General features: G+C 39.5%; 1 protein-coding gene across 5 annotated transcripts in view; it reads left to right on the top strand.

Moving 5' to 3' along the window:
* Window positions 1-24,731, top strand: part of RBM33 (RNA binding motif protein 33) — a 104,958-nt gene that overhangs the window by 59,896 nt on the left and 20,331 nt on the right. For 4 of the 5 annotated variants that reach the window (XM_076331925.1, XM_076331924.1, XM_076331922.1 and 1 more), the window contains exons 11-15: window positions 629-788; window positions 1,661-1,992; window positions 2,821-3,093; window positions 3,907-4,194; window positions 11,810-12,460. In XM_076331925.1, the coding sequence (XP_076188040.1) occupies window positions 629-788; window positions 1,661-1,992; window positions 2,821-3,093; window positions 3,907-4,194; window positions 11,810-12,460 (1,704 nt within the window). Of the gene's footprint in view, window positions 1-628; window positions 789-1,660; window positions 1,993-2,820; window positions 3,094-3,906; window positions 4,195-11,809; window positions 12,461-16,634; window positions 17,167-24,731 lie in introns of those variants that run through there. The other variant, XM_076331927.1, reaches the window with a different exon arrangement.

Genomic DNA, 24,731 nt, shown 5'->3' with positions numbered 1-24,731 from the left:
TTTTGGATTAACATCCTGCTTTCTGCAATATGTAAAGGCTCACTTTACATTTAAAAAAAAACGTACTGGAGGAAAGATAATTTTGCACTCTTGCATATAATGCTTCAGATGCTAAGTTGTGAATAGGCAGAAGTGTTACTCTCCTGTTGTTTCTTTTGAAAAATGATTTCTTTAATTTTCTGGATGCCATAAATTGTCCTTCCCCCCCCTTTTTTTTTAAGTAAAGCTGCTTCACTTCTGTAGCTTACATTGTACTAAATTGATGGTGAAGAATAGCATGGTTTAAGAAGATAAATGTCAGGAATGTCTTCTGAAGTAGACATTCCGATTTTTTTGGATTAACGGGAAAGAAGGTCAATAATTGCATGGATTTCAATAAGCTTGAGAAGAAATGGGATTCCTGTGGTGCTAGTGATTATTAAAACATTGTGAATTCATTTCAAGATACTGTACTGGCGTTTAATATCTCTTCCCTTGTGAAAGAATGACTCAGTAAGGGCTGCCAATTTGTACAGATGATGGGAGATAACTCATAAAGCAATTGTGTTTTTAGGAGAAAAAAGTTATAGCAGACAATAGATAAATTCCTGGATGGTAGTCTTAATCTCAGTTCTGTCTTATTAAATAGGGCCCTCCAGACTTTCAGCAGCACACACCTGGACCAGTTCCTACCAACTTCTCCCAAGCCCCAAGGCTGCCAATCCAGGACCAGTGGAGAGGGCCACCGCCACCGCCACCACCACTCCCTCCTCCGCCTCCTCAGGAAAGAGATCCTTTCTTCTTAGCAGGTAAGCATTTGCATTGCCATTAACATACCAAATCCACTTTTTGTAAAGTGGGTATGCAGCATAAGTGTGTATCTCATAACATGAAGTGTTTGAAAGAGCCTGACGACCAGAAGATCCTGTTTGATGTAGCCAGACTATACATGCCAAAAATTCCAGTGGTCTGGTATCTTTTTCCTTCCTTGATGTAATCTCATGTCTCCATCTGTAACTACCATCAATCTATGTATTTTTGTAGATAAAAAATAAAATTAGTATCTAAGTGATTGTTGCAATAAAATTGTTGTGATTTGTTGCATTTTGGATAACTAGTACTCTGCATACACTTCGGCTTCCACTAGTAACTCTTTAAACCATCTGGACTGTATGTGTATGGTAAGAAATCTGTTAAGGTTAGCTAAAATGATACAGCATAGCAAACAAAATAGGTTGTGTGTGTATATATGTAGATACATATACATATGTAATGTGCATATATATTATATATTTCGTGCGTGTGTAAAATGTACATTAAAACTTGCTAAATATCTGTTCAGCAAATGGCATCAAAATTTTGTGAGTTCGTGCATGTTTTAAACTCTAATCCCTGGAATCCTTCATTGATTTCATTAGAGTAGAATTTTTAAAAGGTATTCCTGATTCCAGCAAATTACCAGTTGTGCTGATCTTTCAAGCATCAATTCCTTTTATACACAGGTGGCAGAAGCAAGAGAAATGTAACCTTGAGGGTAGCTCTTAAAATTAAAACATCTCATACGATTTTGCTTTCTACAAATTTCAGGTTACTTTTCCAAATCAAAATAGAGCTTTGTGTTTTGCAAGTGTGTTTGTGTCCCAAGGAGGTTATCATTTAAGTACTTTCCCGATTCCCACAGATCCAAGGTTTCCAAGCCATCACTTGTTTGAGCAGCGAAGCCCCCCACCACCGCCACCTCCACCGCTTCTCAATAGCGCGCATCCTGTCCCTACCCAAAATCCGATGCCGTTCAGCCAGCCCGGGACAGCGTTTAATCAGCAGGGACAACAACCGGTGTTTCCCAGAGAGCGGCCGGTACGGCCAAACATGCAGCCTCAAGGTCCTGTGGGAATTCTCCACTTCAACCAGCCGGGTTCAGCAAATCCACGGCCGTTCATGCCTCCGAGGCAGCAGTTCCTGCAGGCTCCGGGACAGCCCTTCCTCGCCGCACACACCCAGCCCAGCATGCAGGTACGGGCCTACAAGGAATGTGTGAAGTGGCCCGGTGCTGCCTTGTAGACTTAGAGGGCTAACTTAACTAAAGTGGAATTATTTGAGATTACAGGGATGAGGCAGATGGACCTGTAACCCTTTATTGTTGTGCCTCAAAAAGTGATTGATTTTCTCCCCGGTTGCCAGCACTAACGTATTTCCGATAGCGAGCCTGCAGCCCGGCCCTGCCTCCTTAGGTTCCTTTAGCTCCGCAGAGGTAGGGAGAGCGGCCCCGGCCCCGTCAGTCAGCGGCCCCGGCCCCGTCAGTCAGCGGCGGGGCGGGAGCGCCCTCTGCCGCTCAGCTGCGGAGCCCGGCGGGGAGCCGGAGGCCCTCCCGCAAAGCGGGAGGAAGCCGAGTTGCTGCTTGCAGTGGGTAAATGTTTCGGGGACGTGCAGGGCGATGCAGAGGGAAGGCCCTGCATGTTCGCTGGGCTTTGTGCGGGATCTTTTCATGGTGTCTGTGTTTTGAACGTGGGGAAATCCTGAAGTCTGGTGATGCTGGGGGGGAAAACAAAAGGGGAAAAAAAACCTACCGAAACCCAAACAGTTTAAAAGCCATTAGAAAAGGGGGCAGAGGGCAGGAACCCTTGCATTTGTCTTTTTCCACTTCAGCTGTTGACTTACACAGGTTTAAGTGCAGAACTACCTTGCACAGTTTGTTAGTCTGGTTTTTTACTCAGTGTATTTTTGGTTTAGCCTGGTCCGTAGCTGCTTACAGATGTTTTGAGGACTTGGGAGGCTGGAACTACTTTTCAGGAGTTTATTACCTTGAAACTAAAACCAAATAATCTTTCTCTTTGTGTGAAGGGTCCCTTGCATCCTCCATTACAGCCTCAGCCACAACCTCAGCCTCAGCAGCACCATCACCAGCAGCAGCAGCAGCACCATCACCAGCAGCAGCAGCAGCACCATCACCAGCAGCAGCAGCAGCAACACCATCATCATCTCCAAGGGCCACCACAGCCCTTGATGCCCATGAACCAACCACAGTTCAGGCCTCATATGCAGGCCACGCAGCAGCAGCCAAATAACAACAGGATGCAGTGTCAGCCGCGACAGGGTCCAATGAAGCCAAGACATGTAAGTACCACATCAGTGTTGCCTTGCATACTTCTGCATGGGTAACAGGCATGTAAGCACAAGTTTCAAAACTCACCAGTGTGGTTTTTCAGCCCCATTCATTCCATCCTGCTCTGTCACCTTCTTTCACCATTTCTTGCTCCTTTTCTGCCTTGATCATTTTATAATCTGCATACAAAAATAGCACATGTATCTTTCCCTTTTCTCCTCCAGTCTTCAGTGTTTTTCTTGATCTAAGTCCAATAAGAGATGATGCAGTTGACCAAGAACTGGCAGTAAAGGGTTTTTAGAGGATAGGTTTGCTTAGTAAGATTTTAAAACTGTTGGTAGCCTGTGATTGTGTGGGAGCCCAGTTCTCTGACACTGTCTTTCAATTTGAAGGCCTCTCTGTACCACTGCTAATAAGCTTTCTGGTTCAGATAGTGCCACTCATGTCTTGTGAGTTTGCTCCAGTGCAGCATATTCTATTGCTCGGTAGGTTGGGGTAGCACAACAGTCTGAAGCAGTGCTCAAGACAATGTGACTGTAGTTGAAAATAATTGCTTTGATTAGGAAAATAAATCACACAGCGAAGCAAATTTCTGAGAAAGATGTTAAACAAATGAGATAGTTTTGCTTTTAATTAAAGAAAAAATAAAACCATTGTTAAAATGTTCTCATTTCTGTAATTTTTCTTTTCACATTGAAAATATTGTGCCTCTTCGAAAAGCTTTTTTTCCCCCAACTTAACTAAATCATGAAAATGTGAAACAGGAAATGCTTTAGTCTGTTTTGTAGTGAAAGTCTGCAGTTTTTTAATTTTCTGCTTTTCAGAATACACCGTCACAAAATATTGTCAAGCGTCCAAATCAGCAGCTACAGTCAACTGCTCCAAGAAATAGTAACTTGCGTGAGTTGCCAATAGCACCATCACATGCTATGGAAATGAGCAACAACAGGCGAACCTCTACCCCAGCTGCTCAGGTCAAACCCATTACCAGCACGATGTCTGCCACCAAGTCTGTAGCTGGTGTTGGAAACTCACAGGGAAGGCCTGAGATGAAAGCTAAAGCAATCACACCAGTGGGCCAAGCAAAATCAGAAGTAAAATCTGAACCAGAGGTAAGGCTTTTTTTTTTTTTTAAATCAAACAAAAAAAAATCTCCCACCTTTTCAAAACTTTCCTAGTCTGACTTGTGAACTGTAAGCACACTTAATGTATTATTCACCCAATATTTTTGGTGCCACTAGAGGCCTCCCTTCTGAGTTGCACTTTCCTCTTTAATGTGATAGCAAAACCAGTCTCCATTGATAAAAAAAGAAGTCTGGAAGGTTGGCAGGGCTGTGGTGAGTCTGTTTTGCAGGAGGAGTCGTCATTCCTACTATGAAAACACAGAGGTTGTGTAAAGGTCATCAGTGATACAAGCCTCTGAAATACCTATTGTGCCTACTTTTGTCTTCCAGGATTATGATCAGGGGTTTTTCTTCAGGTAATCACTTCTTTCTGAGTCAGCAAACCTCTTCTCTTCCATTTCCCATGATGCTTTACGGCTCAAAAAAAAAGGGCTATTTAAGAGAGCCGCCTTCCTCGTGCTGTTTTCCTTTAGGCTGCCCAGTCTCCTCTAGGGTCTTGAGCACTCATGCAGGAGGTTGCAGCTGCATCGTCCATGGAGCTTCTTGCTCTTGAAGAGGAAAACATCTCTTTTATGAAACCTTTTGACGGGAGGGAAAATAGGAGATGCTCGCAAGCTTTCCATTTTGGAGAAAATGATGCTGTTAGCTCTGCTAGTACTCTGCGCAATCAAAAAATGAGATGCCAGTGTTTTGGGCTCCATTGGATCGTGCAGTGTGAACAGATGACTGTTTCCCTGCACAGATCCTCCTGGAAGCTAGAGAAGACTCTCCATGAGCACTGTTAGTTTGAGAGAGTGTGTAGGATTGTACTGATGGTGCTGTTAATCCTGAACATCAGGAGATACCAGAGGAACATGATGGCTAAATGCACCCTGTATAATTTCTGAGTGTCAGGTTATTCTGAGCAGAACTGTAAGTCTATATAGTTTAGTTGACCATGAATCTTGTCTGAAAGACCAGGTTTTCTTCAACAACTGTTGAAAGCTTCAATTGTGATAATACTGTCTTCCCTTTAAGCTGCTCATGATTAGCTTTTTCATCTTGTTCTTGAATTAGGGATGGTCATAACTAATTTTCACAAATGAGGCACAAAAGAAACCCATAGCTAGCAGTGTTTGACCTCCTGTGCACTTGCTTTTCAATGGTAATATTAAAAAAAAAAAAAATCCTTATTTCAGCTTTTCAGCTTTTAATTTTGATCTTTTTTGAAAAAATGACTTAAGTAATCCCCTTCAATTCAGTCTCTTGGAATAATCCAAATCACAGAAAATGCAGTGCCTCTTAGAGAAGCCTCTGCTTTTCAGGACATTAGTAAGGTAAGTTTTGAAGCAAATCAGCTACAGGCCTCCCCATCTAAAACATCTTAAAGTTCTTTCATGGTTTAGTCATATGAAAATTAAGGCATTACTTCTGAAGTATCTCTGGCAGTGTTTAGAAAAATGAATGAAGATTTTTCACTCCTCTTAATCAAATGAATTAATTAAAAAAAAAAAAAACCAACCCAAACCCCAAAAAAAGTAGTCATCTTGTTCTCTCTATTTTAAGTTTTAAATGTATCCTAACAAACCTGTAGTTATAAGACTAACTGATCTTACTCGTGTGAGTTCTTGGTTTTACAAATAAAGCTTTCTTCTTATTTCTGTGTCAAAGCTATCTTTGAAAACAGTTTGATATCTGTTTCATGTGAGTTTTTGCAAAACAGGATAAAAAAAAAAGTTGCCTTGGAAAAAATGATGTCTCCTAGTGTTTCCTATTATTAACCATAAAAGTAAAGCCTTTGTAGATACACTTAGCAAGTACTAGAAAAGTGTGTGAATGTGTGCATGCACAGAACCCTTCTCCTTTCAAAGCAGACTTGAAATAGATCCTTGTGCTGCAAACAATGGTGTAGTAGCAGTTGTCCCTTTTCAGCTGTGCCATTTATTGTCACTTCTGCAAACAGCATTGCTGCACTAGTAATGTTCATTTCCAAGCATTTAATCATATTCTTCACTATTGTTGTAATGTAGATTATTACATTTCTCTGCTTAAGCAGATTGTAATGTTTTCCAGTCTTTTTTGTGTGTTTTTCTTGTAATTAGCTAACTTTGTCCTGTTCTTTTGGTTTCTATGAAGATGAGAAAGAGTTAAGTTCTGTCATCTCTTCTAGCTGTATTGCTCATAACTGAATTGGGCAGGTTATTTTGCAAGTGTCTTCAACTGGAAAATTATTAAGACTTTTTCTTTGCATCCTTCTTCCCGAAGAGTCAGTGGCCATATTTATGAATGCCCTATCATTCAGGAAGCATCAAGAAAATAACAATATTGGCTATTAAAGGTTTTGCTCACCTTCAAAATAGATATTTGAAAGGTTTGCAACCTGAGTGACTAGAAGATAAAAACTGTATTTCTACTTTACTAATGGTATGCTTGTGTTCCTATTCCTGTGAGGCTGCAAGATACTGACTTTAAATGCCTTTGTCCATTTAGAATAGCTGTTACTCTCCAGGATTTAAACTTGCATATCCTCAGTCTGAAAAATCATTTTGTCAGTGAAATTGGAAAGTATGGGTGATGTCTGTGGGCCTAATTGTGCTCATCTTGAGGTCAGTTTAGGATAAGAGGAATTAAGGCAATATTAAGCATTTCTGAGTTTAAAGAAGGGGGGGAATGTAGAAAAGTGATGTGAATCTCTTTAGAAGAAATGCATACTGGAGCTCAGAACAGGAGAGAAATTACTAGAGTGCTGCATAATCATAGGTGTACTGATATTACTACTTACATTGCAGTTAATGTCCCTGCTGTACTGAAAGAAAACCTTCACGTTCCATTCTCCCAAATCCAGTAGATTTTGAAGTTGGGTGGTTGGGTTTTATGTTGCTGTCTTTTTTAAAAAAGACTTGCAATATGGAAAATAGTTGCTACATTGCTGTTGGAGCAAATGTATCTAAATACTTTTCATATTTTTGGAAATTAACCACCTGAAAAATTGTACATGTCTAAATTTGAGTTTTCTCTAGTATAAATAGGTTTGATTTCCAAATTTTGATAATGGTGCCTCCTGTCTTGTGCTTAGAAAATTCTTCTTATCACAGTCTTTTTCCAGTTGGAAGATTGCAAGAGGGCAGTGTGCTTCCCAAAGTAACTTGTAACCTTGTTCTTAATTCTCTTCCTGTTTGTCCAAGATGCACGGCACCTGTGTTTTGTAGGGTGACTCATACTTTCCTGGGGTTCAGGAGCTGGTGTCATCAGTAATGTGAAATGTGTGATGTGTATATAGGTGTCTTTATTTAAGATACTTTGTGGTTTTGAACACAAGCAGCCAAATGATGTAATTTGGATCTGGCCTTACTTTTTATGAAGACTTGTCATGAATTTTTCGACAAATGATTCTAGCCTCTTTTGCTTCTAATGTTACAGCTGAAAAAATAAAGATAAACCTGCTGAATAGATTTATGTGTATGCCACATATCAAACCATTTTGATTGCTCTGTCTTCGCACCCATTCTAGTGAGGGACACAAGTGAGCCTGGTTGCATGATTCCTTTTTTGTTCCTTGACAGCAAACCAGAACACTTATAGTATCTGATTCTTATGACTCTGCATTTAATTCTATTAACTAGTAATACACCCTGCAGACCTCTAAAAAGGGTTGGGTTTGTTTTTGTTGGGTTTTTTTAATTCACTGTATGAGAAGCAAGCTACTGATACTAGGACTTAAATTACAGTAGAAAACTGTAATTTTGGAGCATGTTTTAGAGCATGTCTTTGCTGCCTTTTCCTCGATCAACAGTGTCATTCCAAGTTCTCCTGGAGAATGATGTAGGACTGCTGCTTCTCTTACTGCTGCTCTTCAGTTAGACTTGGAAAAGCAGCCTGAACATTTTCTTTCGGCACTTTCCGTGAAAGCCTCTTTGGACCTTAAGGGAGAAGAAAACCTAGAGCTAAGGCTTGGTCTTCCTTTCAAACTACAATGAAACACGGTGTGTTCAAGATCTGTTCAAAGACAGATGAGAATCACCGCTTCAAAAAAACCAAAAAAACCCATCAAACCTAAAAAAACAACCACCACCAAACAAAAACAACCCCCCACACCCCCAAACCCAACAAAAAAACCCTTCCACAAAACCAAGGGAATTGCTTTGTATTTGCGGCCTTGTACTCGGTAGCCTCCTGTAAAAGGAGGAGCTGTATACAATATAGTTTCTTCATGTTGTGGTGTTTTCTGCAGAAAAAGGTGAAGTGTCAAGAGTTTATCTAGGAAAAAAGCTGCTTCAAGTTCTTCTGCTTCTTCACCCACAGATAATGTTGCTTTTGGCAGGAAACTTCCAAACACAAGCTGTGAACTTTGTGAGATCTTTGAAGGATGTCTACTTTCTCCCAGTAGCTTTTTTTGGGGTTGTTTGTTTTTTGGGTTTTTTGGGTGTGTGTTTGTTTTGGTTTGTTGTTTTTGGCAGTCCTACTGCTTGTTGGAGAAATCTGTACTGGGCTTATTAAACTAATGGGATGAAAATCATTAGCAATAGGCATTGCGTGCTGTTTCCATCTTGACCCGATGTACTGTCTTGCCTGTTCTGTATGATAAAGCTGCTTATTACATAGTACAGGTCATTTATATGTACTATAGGTCATATATATATATACACACACAGACACACAGTATAGTGTAGTATATACAACATGCTCTTAAAGCTAAGCAGCAGAGGATTTAACTGCCCTTGTTTTCAGCCTAGTGAGGAGTTTGTTGCCCATTCTGAATCCGTACTGTTGGGTCATTGCACAACTAATTCCAATTAAACCTGACTCCTAATTCAAATATTTTGTTAATGATCACAGTGTCATTATATTGTTTGGTCTAACTCTAGCTGCAAGGGTATTTTACTGAGAACTTAACAGTAGTAGCAGTTACTTATGAAGATGAAGGATTTAGGTCTACCTGTAGCCTGTCAGTGGGCTGATCTGCAGTTGTCATATAGCCTCAGAGCTCTTGGACCTTGATTTCAAAGCTTACCCTTTAAGAAGGAATTGACTTCATAGGATCCGTACTGATTTCCTAAGTATTGAGTTGAGTTCCTGAAAAGAAAATTTCAGATTATATTTGAGATCAAGTTGCCTGAAGATTCTACTAAGCATGCTTCTAACTTCATATGTCTTGGTAGTTTGTCAGCTGTCTTCTGTGTTTAAAGCTAGTGTAGTTGAAATCGGTGTATCTGTCCGTGCTGCACAGACGTATTGGTCAGAGTCCCTCAGGATGTTCATTCCTTGCCTGCTGGCAAGACTCATTTAAGCATGCCACAAAGTACACATTTCTGTGCTGCTATATGTAGTCTTTTGACTTAGTGTTTTGTACTTACTGGGTCGGGATCTACATCTTCCAAGGCCTTCAGAACTGGTTAGGTGATAATATGAGCGGACAGGTCCCTAATAATAAATGATAGCTGATAGAAGAACTGGTGTCATGCAGATTCTTGCTGGTATTGACACTATCAATTGAACATAAAGAAGAAAAAAAAATACAGTGCTACCTCCAAAGGTAAATTTTGTACTGGCTCACTGGCATCAATCAAACCTGTTTAGATAAAATGTAGAATATTCTGATCTAAAGCACAGTGAATAAACTAATCTGTTAAGTTCAGTGGAAGAGGTTTTGTGTTTGGACAAATTCAGTAATTGAGATATTTACTGTCTCTGAAAGTAACTGAAAATTTTATTCGTTGCATCAGGATCTGCATAACAACACATCTTCCTCCTATCTGGAGCTTATCTTTTTTGTCATCCTATGCAAACTATATTTAAGGATCTTACCCTTTTACTGTATTTTGTAAGGGCCTTATTCTTTTTTCTTTTACTACAATCCAGCATCTCCAGTTTTCAATTTAACATGAAATATTTGAGTTTCCTACTACTGCCCATTTTAATTTGTAGAAATACGTTCCTGTTACCATCTATCAATGAAGACCTGTAATCTAGTTGTTATAGTGATTAGCCATTAATCACCACCATCGTAGTCTGAAAAGTATAGAGGAAGATCAGAACCCTTTGCTATATGAAGCATTTGCCTAAAAAGGACAGTGTTAGACCTCATCTCAGAACTATATCCTATATTTAAAAAAAAAAAAAAAATCCAGTTTTGTTGAAGTCTTATTTTAGCCATTGTTTAGGCTGGAATTGGAGTGTGAGACATGCAGCTATTTCTTAGTCACTGTGGGAATAATCCCTATCAGTAGGTGCAGTTATATCTGAAGGAAACAAGCATTCAGGATTTGTGCATCTGGATTCTATGAGTACAAATACTACTCTACTGGGCTTTTATATCCGTGAACCAACTTTACGGTTGGATCTGTTCTGCTGGTTTTTTCCTTGGGTTGGGGAGGATTCTGGGATGTACCAGGAATAAAAGCACTTGAATTAAAAAAAAAAAAAAAAAAAATGTTGCATGTTTGGGTCCTGTGTGTGCAAAAATGGCATTTGTGTTGACAAAAGCTTACACCCAGTTATTGCAAGGTAAACAACTTCATCATGGATTCCCAGTATTTGAGAAATGTTTTAGCATTCTTTATGCTGTAATTTACCAAAATGCAAAGTATTGTTACTTTGAGAGCCTGTTTTTGTTAGGGGTGGTTAATACATCTTGAGTAGAATATTATGCTCATTACCATCTGTAAGCAGTCTCTACAGGTCTTTAACTTCGTATTTCAAACAGTTGGAAAATAAAAAATAATATAATGAAATAGTATGCTTTGTAATTTTGAAAAATGCATGTGATTGTATCACAAGAGCAATTTGATTCCTTTTCTAGGATGATGAGAATCTGCATTTCCTTGACTTTTGCCCATTTCATACAGCCTTTCATAAGAACCCATTGTGCCAAAGTTGAAGAATCTTTAGAAAGGTTATTTGATGGTGTGTAATACTTTCAGAGGGGCCCAGGGCTGGAATATTAAAGGCATTCTCTATGTACCATTAATATTCCAACACTGCATTTGGCAACATTTTGATTCTGAAGAGAGTGCACGAGTTCAAGGTCAGAGAGATTGACTTGTGCTGTTCATTATAACCAATTATTGTGTGACAAATGAGTTTGAGATCAGGCTGAAAATTCTGTGAGAAAAATCAATAGTTCTAATCAGGGCCCTTTCAGGTCATTTACCACCCTACCTTTTGTTACTTTGTCAGAAAAGAGCAAGATAAAACCTGTGTGACAGTGGGTTGCCTCTGTATTGTTACTTTCCACTTGAAACATATTTTGATATCTTGAATTATATTAATAGTTTAATTGGTTTTAGAAACTTCTAAATGAGTTCCAATTTGTAAAACTTTATTTTTTGTATTTTTAGTATTCTGGTAAGATTTCTCAACTGGTATTAAAGCTCTTCCCCCCCCACCCCCGGCTAGGAAGTAGTATATCTAAGTCCTAAACCAGATTTGAGCTGTTTGTCTGTAATGAATAGCAAATAAACCTTACCAGCAGATATACTCCACTAATAGCCTTAGTTTGGTATCAGGGATAATTTAAAAAGCTCTTCAGAGCTTTATGACGTCTGAACCAACAATTTAATGTTGTTTTGACCAAGCTGGGCATTTGTTGAGAATTCTATAAATTCATTTGTGTTTTCCTTTGTAGTATCCAGACGAAGATGAAGAAACTAGATTGTATCGTTTGAAGATAGAAGAGCAGAAGCGTCTAAGAGAAGAAATTCTGAAACAAAAGGAGCTGAGACGGCAACAGCAGGCTGGTGCTAGAAAGAGAGAATTACTCGAAAGACTTGCGCAGCAGCAGCAGCAGCAGCAGCAGCAACAACCTTCTACGCAACAGTCCTACATGCAGCAGGAAGACGACTCCTCTGAGTTCCCCACCAATGGCAGCCCCTACATACCCCACTCTGGCTTACAGACCAGGCAAAATGTGAAAAACAGACTCCTTGTTAGAAAGCAAGATATGGTAGTTCCAAATATCCAACCCAAACCCACAGATTTCCCACAGGTCGGGGCGAATATGCAGTATCAAGGACAGCAGATGAAGCCAGTGAAGCAGCTGAGGCAGACTAGGACAGTACCTTCGAGTCAGCCTCAGGCACCGCAGAAAGTATTACAGACAAAACCTGCTGCAGCATCGCTGCCCACGACACAGACTGCTCGAGTGGCTTCGGCACAAGCAAGGCCCCAGGAACTGAAACCTGGCATGAAAAGGACTGTCATGCAGCGGACAAACAGTGGTAGTGGAGATGGGCCCCATGTCGGCAGCAAAGTCAGGGTGATTAAGTTGTCAGGAGGGGTAAGTTTCCAAGGCTCATCTTGTGTGTGTGTGTCGTCATGGTTTGTTTTTGTGTGTTTCATTCTGTGTAATTCCAAAATAAAAAATGGGCCTAAGCTGACGAGGGAAGTAGCAGGTTTAGCAGACCTAATAATGCGTATTTTATATTTTCAGAACTGTAAGTTATTAGCAGTTATTCAGAAATCGGTATTTGCTGCAGTGCTTTACTGCCAGGCAGTTACCACTGAAATCACATGGAAATAATACTCCTTTCTTTTAAGTTCTTTGTAACTTGAGTCTGAAAGACTCCTCAACTGAGCTCCTTTTGCTTACAGTTAATAGTTCCAATAATTAGAGAAAAGGACTTGGATGGCTGCTTTTAAGGGTCGGTTAAGAAGCTAGGCTCTGCTTATTTGGTAATTGAAGCCACCTAATTTAGTTGTGTGCAGGTGGTGGTGTTAGTGTGGTTTCTGTGCTCAAGGGAAGATTGTTTTTTTTTTTCTTGGGAAGTGTGTTGTGAAACTAACTTAAGCAGTATATTGGAGGGGGATGTTTTCTGTTAGAGACTGGGTTTCAAACGTTACCATTTCACTTCTGCATCTAAATGAGATTTCCTTATCTTTTGATGAGGGGTCTATTATCTGCAGAGCGTCCCTTGAGCACCGGTGTTGTGGGGGACACACAATGCTGGTCTTGATGGCAGTGTGCATATTTAAGATCTGGGGCTTTGGTTAGAAAGTATCTTGACCAAATTTCTTCTGTCTTAGTGAAAAGACAAGTTAATTTGTTAGGGCTCTGAAGAAACTGAGATGAGGGGACATAGCAAGATGGTGTTGTCAGTGTGAAATCTGTCCTTGGGTTTATGCTGAGGAGGAAAGAAGGATGTGATGTGGTTTAATGCTGTGGTACACTGGAGGTGGTTTTTTTGGAAAAATGCTTCTTAAATTATTCAGAGCGTTAATTAGGGAAACTTGCAGAACTGCTGTAATCTGTAATGAAGTGAACAGTGTGGTAACAGGGACTGAACAAGGCCTTGGAGGCTAGGCTTTACTCTGTAGAAATGGAGAGGAAGTCGAAAAGCCGAAGTCTTAACTACTTTTTGTGAATGTTTTTCTACAGCTCATAAAACTTAAATACACTTAAAATTGTGAATTGCATAATGACCATGTGGTCTTTCACAATATTAACATAAAGGATGTTATTGACTAAATAGAGCTGACAACAACCTGACTTTGGAGGATGTCTTAATTCCTCAGATATGGTAACTTCAGTACAGAAGAATAAAGTACAAGAAGTTGAAAGAAATTGCTTCTGTTGGGCTAAAAATATTTATTTATAAATAAGTCTGCAGGAATCCCAGTGGCCTGCAAGAGGTATGACAGGTTTGTTATTCATGAATAATTGAATAAAGCAGTCATGCACAACATTTTATTACATGGTGAAACAAAACAGTGCCAGTCACCACTGTATACAGCTCTTCATAACAAATGGTTATCAGTGCCCAAACTAGAATTCTTAATGAAATAGTTTTTATCATAATGCTCTATTTCAGAAAATCATAAATTATTTGTTTCAGATAAGTCTCATGGTAAGGAGGAGCAATTAGCTTCATTAAATGCATGTGTAACCCCTCTTTCATTGTATACAGAAGCAGATTTGCTCTGTCTGTCTTAACTTTCAGATACCAAGGTTTTAGCAAGGAGCAGGTTCTCTCCATGTAGTCTTTGTTACTTTTTTCATATTGCCATGGAGATTTTAAGTTTTCCTTCCAACTGTGGAAGAATAAAAGTAACCGTTGCAATTAGCTGTTTAACACTGATCAAGATAGTTGATTAATTTTTAATCAGTTAGTGACAAGCTGAATCTATGACTTTGTTTCTTTGACCACACAAGGAAAAAGAAAAAATTGAGCAGCAGGGTGGCCAGTCTTGTCTATTTTGACAGGATTTTAAAGAAGGATTAAAAGCTGTGTAGACTCTGAATACTATAAAGATCACAAATCACATTTAGTTTTCATTTCTAGTGTTTAGTCCTGCCACATGCTTTATTTATTTTCACAACTTTTGCCTCAACCCTAAATATAAAGCAAAAGCCAAATCTCATTTTTCCTAGCCATTCTCCTTAGCATGTAATAGTGCTTCCTCTAATTCCCTGACTTTGGCCAACGGGATGGCTGGTATCTCTTATCTATGTGCTCTGACTTGATCCTGCAGTTAAGCAGCCCTGCCATTTCTCTCAGCCTGATCACTTGTACCCTTTTTCCTTTCTAGAGCTCTTTTGCGCAGAGGTGTTTTGAATACCCGGGTACGAGTGAGATGGCTTGCAGTTAAACACAATGCACATGCCTTTTTGAAACTCTCTTGAGTCATGTTGGTAAAGACATGGAAAGTCCCTTCTCTTTCAGCCTGCTAGCCATGGTACAGCACGATAGTAGAGCTGTCAGTTGAAGAAGCTGATTGAGGCCAGACCCGTACTAACTCTGTCTAGAGCAAATTGAGCTACTAAAACAGGAGCTGGTAGCAAGGACTGTTCTAGATTTAGTAGGACCATCTGTAGAACAGGGTTAAATGTTGTTGCATTGCTGGTGATGTTTTTTTGTTTAACAGTTAAGGGGATGTACTTGGTGTATTGGTGAGATTTATGGTATACAAATACTGTCAGAAGAAAATTATTTCTTCCCTTGAGGGCAGTATCTTTCCCAGTCTAAGCTTCTAACTGTGTTTATTTGTGTTGCTGGGCACTGCAGTACTACCGAGGATCTCTGACCTCCAGGTAGAACTATCCCTTGTTACTTAAGAAGGTAAAATGGCCTTTCATGTGTTTCCACAATATTCTGTCTTGAGAGGATCTTGCTTTTCAAGTATTTTTATGGAATTGTAAGACTTACTACTTAAATTCCAACAAATATTTTAATTTGTCCACTTTATCTGATGCATAAGATGCCTTAATTTATGGCTTCTTATACTTAAAGAAAAGGGAAGTAGAAAATGATTCAGCATTTCCTGTATGTCAGACTAAGCCTGCATATCAACGTGACACGTGTTAGGTACTGTCATTAATGATTTTGTCTGTTGCTGCTTTTTTTAAACAAATCCGCCACCTGCCTTCTCCCCTAATACTGGTATGCCCATCCCTTTCTGATACTCGTGTAATTTATGCAGGAATGGCAGTACAGTAAATAGTTTCCATTTTAATTACTCCTTTAAATGTTATATTCCTGGAAAATGAGACACTGCTTAGTGCTTAGCAAATGAACTTTGATTTTTGGGTGTGTTTTTTCATGGAGGCCCAAATATCTTCTGATGGATCCAGTGTGCTTTATGGTTTGTGTGGCATTTCTTCAGAGCTGTCCTTTCCAGATATAGGAGTTTAGCATATTTGCTGAGTATTCATACTTGTATATTTTACTAAGAAAACATCTGAGATTTGCCTGGAGTGGTGAGGAGCCTGAATTTAATTCTAAAGACACGTAAGAATAAACTCAGTGAGATTGTAGAGTGTTGTTTGTTGGGAAGAAACACCCTAATAAATCACTTTAAAACATGATCAGAAAATTGTAGAAAATAGGGGTGAAAGGGCCGTAGAAATAATTTATTCGGTCTTGAAGGGAGGATGAACTCTGTAGCATTCCTGACAGATTTGACCAACCTTTTTCTGCAGTCTCATTATTGGAGATTTCTTTGGCCATCTATTCTGGTGTCTTAACCTGTACATTTAGGAGAATTTTCTTAGTGACCAAACCACATTTTCTTGCTGCAATTTTGAATCTATGACTAATTGTATTATACTTCAAGAGACATAGGAAAGAATTTATATCCCTCTTTGTCGCTGTCTCTGTTTAAAGCTCTCTTAGCTGTTTCTGAGCACTCGCGTCCTTCACTCCCTCTTGATGGGGCATGTTTTGTAACACCTTGGCTGTTTGTGGTGGTCTCATTTGGGCTCTTTGATCAGTCTGTGGGTAAATAGTTCCAGTACCAAGTGCAATTGAATTCCTTAAGCCAATATATTAGAAGTGTCTTTAGTCCTGGAAGAACAGATTTCTGCCAGCTACAACCTTAAATATCTTAAGATCATATGAAATATGTGCTGAACATGTTTTTTTCATTTAGTTGGAGGTTCTGTGGGAAATGGTAATATCTTAAAATCTCTGTATCATTGAGTCATCTTATATTGTTGTTGGGTGATTTCTCTCTAGCCAGAAAACGGTCTGCCATGCTCAAAGAGATGTGTGTCTGTCCCAAAGGCCTGAAAATGCTGGCTCTTATGCTACACCAAGAACACACCAATCTTTGTCTCTGTGGAAAGCTGCACAATGAGCTTTTTTCATAAATACATATATATTAAAATACATAAAAATCTCAGTGTTCCCTGTTGGATTAGAAGCAGTATCTTATTAGTGATCATAATTCCTGAAAACCTGAGATGAAGCTTCATCTGAAAAGCTTGAAGATTTGGCAAGTTCTTTTTGTTTGAAAAGCCTGTCACAAAAAATGTCCTCGGATTGTAAAAAGAAAGAGAATTGGAATGGAAGATAGACAACTTTATACATATTTAGAGTAACTGAGAATTGCAAGAGACAAATATGGAGTTCTAAATACGGAAAAAGATACTGATTGAGATGATTCTTGTTTGATAATGTAACCTTATCAACCAACTTTGCTTAATGTTTGTACTTGTTTCTGCTTGCATATGTATGTTCAAGTTTAATTAAAATATTTGACTTGAAAGCTCTGTAGCGCCTTTCATCTAAATATGTCAGGAATTACAAACACTAAGATTTTTGGCATTTGCATGACAAGTTCTTGAGGGAGCCCTTCACCCAGCTCTGCAGCGCTACCAGCTGCAAGAAACAACACAGGAACTCTCGCTGCATACCATATTATTACTTTTTAAGAGGCTGAATGGCATTGCAGTTTCTTTGTATCCCGCTATTTGAAGGAGGTATGGATAATGTCTGTATTCTATCAGGAGCGGACTGAAGGAGCTGCAGAAACCGTGGTATCTGAATGCCCAGATACCATGTTTGTAATTTAAAGGGTATCAAAATGGGCAAGACCTTTGAAGCCATACTGATGTAAATGCTGTTGAAAAAGGACTCTGCCTGCCACACCCTGCAAGATATCACTCTGGAAATATTTCACAAATGGACATGAATTTCTTTCTTCCACCTCAAAAAAAAAACAACCCCCCCAAAAAAAACAGACCAAAAAAGGAAGTCAGGAAGCCCTGTGGTATTCTGGTTATGAAAAAGGCATAGTATTTTCATGAAATATTTGAAAATGAGCATTAAACGCTGTCTTCCCAGACCTCCAGTGAGGATGGTCCCTATAGAATATTTCATGGCTTGGGGGTGATGAGGTGGACTATGCTGTACTGTTTGGGGCATATTTGGTTACTGGGAAAATGAAATACAAGGGCATGTGTGGACACACTTAGCAACTAGAGGGACTTAGGGTGACAACCAAACCAGACGCAGATAGTACTTTTTATGGGTTTGTAATAAAATCCTCGAAAGGGGGAAGAGATATCTACCTAAATTGAATTTAACTTTGCTGTGGGTAACTTGGAACTAAAGTGCAATAAAGTATTTCCTGTTGTAGACTGCAGAACAGGTTTCTCCTTTTCCTCGGGAGACTTTTAAATTGTGTGTTGAAGAAGAGTGCTGCTTCCTCCTCAACATCCTGAAAGCAAGGCGTTTGGTATTGCTTGTCGCTCTTGTTAAGTCTCAAAAGAGAGTTTTTCTGCTGTCATGTTATAGTGCAATATTCATACCGATACAATGTTGGTGTTGCAGAGTGTCTAGTAGCCCAGTTTCCTGATGGGAAATGACTGAAGGCAACTGTAACACTGTTTAAGTACATTACAAAGAGAGAGAGCTAGTTTTCAAATGAAAATTAGTTGATTGCAATCTCTGAACTTAGGAGAGAAGCATGCAGATTTGTCCAATTTAAATTCAATATTTTGAGAAGTCACAGATGCCTTTGTTAAGTGGTATTTCAGGTTTGACCACTTGGAATAGACCTTTAGTACAGAATTGTGGCTCTGAGTCGGGAGAATCCTGACACTGTAAATGGCTGGGGAGGGAGGTAATGTGGGTTGTCCATGTCAAGATTGTACAAGGAGCTTAGGGGAACACACCAGAGGGATTCAACTTGCCATTAGTTTTAAGCTTCAAGGAACATGAACTAGAAAAACTAGCCATGACACAAGAAGGGAAGCTCCAGTTGTACTGGTTTCTGATATCCAGTACTGGCTTTCTGCGCCATAGCTGGTGTCTGGCTGAGAAGTGCTCCTTCAGGAGCTTTGGGCTCTCAGAAGTTTTGAATTGCTGATATTTTCCAACAGGAGCCTTTTCTCTTGGTGATTTCTCTGCGTGTCCAGTCTTCACTAAAATTCTCTGTACAAAAAGTTAACTCAGAGGCTGGCAACTGAAAAGGGAACTGGGAAACTTTGCTCAAAAACATGTTTATTGACATCTACATTATGTATTTTGCAGACAGCAACGTAGAAATGAAGGTACTTCTGAGAGTATTACACACATCCAGTCCAGAACCTTGATTTTGCTGTAGCTTTGGCACAGAATTTATATATTTTTCATAATGAACTAGTGGGTGGTTGTACTAGAAAAACATGTAGTCGTGATTCGACATCTGATCAACTGTGTTTCTGTCACTCCTGGTGAAACTTTAGTGTAGCACGGGAATGGCTAGGATTCTCTAACATCTCTTTGGCCAGTCCTTCTCCATGCCTTAGTTCTCCTCTCAGGCAGATGAGGAGATACTTAAGGTAAGAATTCTGTTAGTACATGGGATTAAATGGAATTAGCTGCTTTTTTTTCTTTACAAGACACCTTCTTTTTGCTGTTCTGACTTCATACACCATTAGGCACAGAAGACAAGGTAGTCATCACATCATGGCTCACTGAAGCAGCTTAGCAGTGTCTTTTTATCACAGGAAGGGAACTGTTTCTGCATTTTATTTATTTATTGCTTAGTCTGGGTGCTCTTGTTTGAGGTAAGTTTGCCCCATGCAAAAGTTTTAGGCTGGGAAAAATAACCCATAATTCACTGGCCAGCACCAGAAGTGTCTTTTGTCTGGTGTGAATGGGGATGCTTTGGTTGTTCTACCACTTCTGTAGTCTGGTGTAGCTTATTTCTGTGTGTACTCTGATTCCAAAGTAGACCATTAGTATGTCTTAAACCAGTTGTTAATGATGAATTGTCTATTGATAGAATAGTGTATTCTAGCCTGACTGGAGAGCAGGAGTCTTTTTAAGTACTGCTATTCTTGAATTTAAAAAAAGACTTTTAAAGGTCTTAGAAGGCCTTTAAAAAAAGGTCTCCAGGTGTTTCTCATTGGCATTTGACAGATTCAAAACAGATCTTCAAGTGTTCAGAAACAGTGCCTGGTCATGTCACTTGGTTTTGGATATTTGGCAAGTGATCAGGCTTCCTATTCCCAGGTCCCCAGTCTGTCAACTGGCCGTATCAATGTGGTTAAAGCATTTGGAGCACCAGCTGAAGAGTAATAGCTAATTATTAGGGGTTTGCCTTTAATGTATGTTTCTGATAATTGTAGTGAGAAAATACTCGTATATTAGATGATAGTCTTTCTTGCTGTACATGGTTTTTGCTTTACTGTTTTTCTCTTTGTTACATGGGGATCACAGTTGTCTGTGTAGATGTCTGTCTTTTTTACTATAGTCAGTCGCAGTATCAGTAAAATACAAGTTTACATATGAAAACCTATATAGCTGATGAACAGTAATTTCTCTTGTCCTTGAAGTGAAGATGAATTTAATAACCTAAATGATGGGTTTTTTTCTCCCTCTTAACTACTGTGATACTGTAGAGGTACTCATTTCTAGAAATATTGACTTAAACTGGTAACAGATGAGGGGTTTCTCCTTTCTTAAAGGAAATCAATTACAAGACATTTTTGGATTGAGATTTCCGTGCAAGATTTAAGCCTTCATCATGCTACAGAGAATTTGAGTTACAGTGTATCTAAGAAAAGATGAAAACGTTTTGCTTCTCTCTGTTATTTTTACACAAATCAACCAGAGTTTATTTCCTTTAAGTGCTTTATCCGGCATGCGCATCCCTTTACTATTGGGTGATTTTGAATTAGCTTTATAAAGATTACATGGATAGACACAGCATTGTCGTAGTTAATAGAAACCTGTGCAGTGGGGTCTATGGGCTGCAAGATCACTAACAGTGCCAATGACAGTGAAGTATGGCCTTATCGAAAGGAGAATTCATAAGAGGCTGCCCTGGGACACTGCACCACTGTCCTTCTGTGTATCCTGACAATGTTATCTGTCCTCTCAGTACGGAGTATCAAATGTCTGTCACGAGTACAGAAATTAATTTAATGTCACCTGAAGACATGCAATTAATCTTTTAGAGGTTTTCATAATACCTTTACAGAAAGAGTTGCCAGTTTGGCGGATTTGGATTTTAGGGTTTAGCAGAAGATAAGGAAAATTAATTTTTCATCAGGGTTAATACAAGCTAGCAGGGCCACAAAGGCCGAGAAAAATGGTTTGGGAATTTGTCAAGTGTTGTCACTCTAGAATAATGCTGCTTAACGTCTGATAGGTGTAATCAAGAGTTGAGATTTCTATAGAGGGGGATTAATCAATTTGCTCACTACAGAATGCAAGTTGGTGATACCATTCCTTCATGGGGTTTAAGAATGAAAATAAGATTTGATCTGTCAAATTGCAAGCAGCTCTGACAGTATCAATAGGCATTTTTATCAGTACATTTTAAAGCATTTGTTATAAATAAATTTGTCCTGCTAATGTTGGTGGCAAATAAACTTTATCTTCATTTTAAAACTGTCATAATGATTATGATAGAGCAGAGAGCTTCAGCTTGCAAAACTCAAGCAGTGCCTCATAAAATTCTGCTTTTAGAATTTGTGATCTCATATTAGATAGAATGGTCTTTATGTTTCTCAAAACACCACGCTGACTATATTTATATATGTATAGTGAGAGAGTCTCACTATTGAAAAACAGCCTTGATAAGTATCAGGGAATCAATTCTAAAATTCATGGCCGTTGAATGGCATAATTTCTCTTTTTTGTTAGTCCAGTTTCGGATCAAACTGTGCAGACTCTTCCACAGTAGAAGTTTGAAAACCATTCACTATGTAGATCAAATCCTTTTGCCTCGATCTCTTGTTTAATTGCAGACATTATTTGAAATGAACTTGTCGTTTTGGCACCACTAACAATCTTGTGGTACTTGAAATTTGAAAGATAGTTTTTATACTTTCCCCGAACAGAACTCCTGCCACTTAAAAAAAGGCATTTTCATTACTCCAGAATTAACTGAATAACGGTAAAGTTTCATTCAAGAGAACTGTTAGGAAGGCAGACCTTTTACAAAACTTGGAAATTCAGAGCTTGAAGGTCAGAATGATTTGTAATATAGAAATGAAGCAGTAGACAATAACAGAAAACAATTCTTCCTTTATTGGTTTGCAGACAAAGAATGGAAATTCACTTTTCTGCAGAGGACTTTAGAGGGAATTTGCAGTATAAAGTCAGAGCTTGTATCTATCAATCTCTGGTCTCTGTGGTGGACTGAGAAGTATTCTGCCTGGTTTCAGCACTTCATGCCTCAGATTTTATGAGGCCACGACGATGAATAGATGCATCTCTGAAAAATTTAGTGTTGCCCTGTATATCCCAAAACGCTAAAGAAAAAAATCAGGTAAAAATGTATTTTGACAAGAGAAGACTTAAAATTTTAATACCTCCTTCTGTTGCTACATGTTTAAATTTGGGGAGGGCAGTGATGTAAGCTAATGAAAAATTAGCAATACAGAAATGGTCTTTAGGAAAAGCAAAAGTTGATTTGAAATGAGCTAGAACTGAGACATTTTAAGTAGAAGAGATGCTAGCAATTTAGCTTCTATGATTTAGATGTCATTTTAGGTAGCTTCTGCAATACAGCTTCAGTTCGCTTACCTGCTTGCCTGTAGCTTTGCTGTGTGTTTTGATTTACCTTCTGGGTGCCAGCTTATTGTATACCTCATGAGTGAAAATCAGAAGTCAACATATGTACAGTTATCTTTACAATATACGTCTTTTCCTCCAGATGTTAATGTTCTCATATGAGTGTGTAAGTAACATTCTGAGGTTTTATAGCTTTAAGTCCAGATGTTAAAAGCACTTTGTGAGTGTTTTGCTTGACTTAGTTCTTTATTGATGTGCCTGAAGAAGCCACTAATTGTCTTGCATAGAAGAAGTCTAAAGGATGATGGCGGTGGTGAGTCTAATTTGCCACTAAGTACTACTACATAGGTTGTTCATTTTGGCTCAGACAGTGCTTGTCCTTGCACTGTCATGTCTTTAACCAGTGAAAAAAGAATTGGTGCTAAAATTTGTTATCTGAGGCTGTGTTGGTTTGCTTGCTAGGGACATAGTGACCTAGGAGTCAAATTTGGTTTTCATTTTTTTAAGAAAACCACCAAATTTTGTCTGCAGTTGAAGCCAGGGCTACCTGTAATGGGAAACAATGTATTGCTGGATTGCAGGGAGCACTGTTAGTCCTTGAGCACCAAGTCGCTCGCTTACGGACCTCTGTTGAGAAGTGGTGCTGCAGGTTCATCTCTGCTTCCCCTCTTCAAGTCATCTCAAAAAGCAGTAGATGTTCATAGAATCATGGAATAGTTTGGGTTGGAAGGGGCCTTTAAAGGTCATCTAGTCCAACCCCCCTGCCGTGGGCAGGGACATCTTCAACTACATTAGGTTCCTCAGAGACCCGTCCAACCTGACCTGGAATGTTTCCAGGGATGGGGCATCCACCACCTCTCTGGGCAACCTGTGCCAGTGTCTCACCACCCTCAGTGTAAAAAATTTCTTCCTTAGATCTAATCTAAATCTCCCCCCCTGTTAGTTTAAAGCCATTCCCCCTTGTCCTGTCACAACAGGCCCTGCTAAAAAGTTTGCCGCCATCTTTTTCAGAAGCCCCCTTGAAGTACTGATAGGCTGCAATAAGGTCTCCACAAAGCCTTCTCTTCTCTAGGCTGGACAACCCCAACTCTCTCAGCCTTTCTTCAGAGGAGAGGTGTTCCATCCCCCTGATCACTTTCCTGGCCCTCTTCTGGACCTGCTCCAACAGGTCCGCGTCTTTCTTATGCTGAGGGCTCCAGAGCTGGACGCAGGACTCCAGGTGGGGTCTCCCCAGAGCAGAGTAGAGGGGCAGAATCCCCTCCCTCCACCTGCTGGCCATGCTGCTTTTGATGCAGCCCCAGGATACGATTGGCCTTCTGGGCTGCGAGCGCACATTGCTGGCTCATGTCCAGCTTTTCATCCACCAGTACCCCCAAGTCCTTCTCGGCAGGGCTGCTCTCAATCCCTTCATCCCCCAGCCTGTATTGAGCAGTAGGATAGAGAAAGGGTTTGGTCCAGTTGCTCTTTCTTCCTTCTTGTTGCAGGAACAAGTAGGCCTTGCTCCATTCCCTTTTCTTACCCTATGGACTTTCTTTATTGTTTTGTATAGGTTTTCTTATTTCTGAAATGTATTAATTAATTAAAAAGTCCGGAGATGTTTCTACCTTTTCGATTTTTGCAGGAGCATCATGCTAGCAGTGAAGCCCAAAGGTGGCATTTGAGACCCCAGCAGGGAACAAACCTGGTCAAATTTTTCATCAGTGTGAACCAATGTTGTGTGCCTATGCCTTTGACTCTTAGAGTTGTGTGTTTAGTTTATACAGTTTTATTTGGTGATAATTGGGCTTGGTAGTTAAATATTAGGTGGTTGTTGGCCATCCTAGCCTTTTATGGGAAATGATTGTTTGCTTTTGAAGTTTCAGTAATGAGCATGTTCGATGTGTTTTGTACCTGAGGGCTTCACTCTCAGATGCTCTTCCTATGTGCTGGGATCGCTTTTTGGTTTGGAAAGAAATGGTTGCAAATATTTATGGTTGTTTTTCACAGCAGGCAGTTAGCAGAGATTAGATTTTAACTCCCAATTATTACGTTTAAATTCCTCCTAGAATTTTTTTGTTCCTTTTAGTTTCATCATCTTCCAGCTGCTGTAGGGTTGAATAAAAGAAATTATCTGATCAGGGCATAGGGCTTATGGTGATGCTGATATTGGAACTAATACTAAAATAAGGAGGATTTAATGCTGGTTTCCTGGTAAGGTTTTGTTTGTGTGCATATATTTGGGTTTTTCAGAAGAGGAGGGGAGCTGTTGCTTTTATATTTTTGAGCAGTAATTGAAGAGAGAGACTCGGAAGGGAAAGCTTTTTAATTTCTCACTAGTTC

This window comes from Aptenodytes patagonicus, chromosome 2 (assembly GCF_965638725.1).
Source record: "Aptenodytes patagonicus chromosome 2, bAptPat1.pri.cur, whole genome shotgun sequence".
Taxonomy (NCBI): domain Eukaryota; kingdom Metazoa; phylum Chordata; class Aves; order Sphenisciformes; family Spheniscidae; genus Aptenodytes; species Aptenodytes patagonicus.
This window is presented reverse-complemented; position numbering and strand designations above follow the sequence as displayed.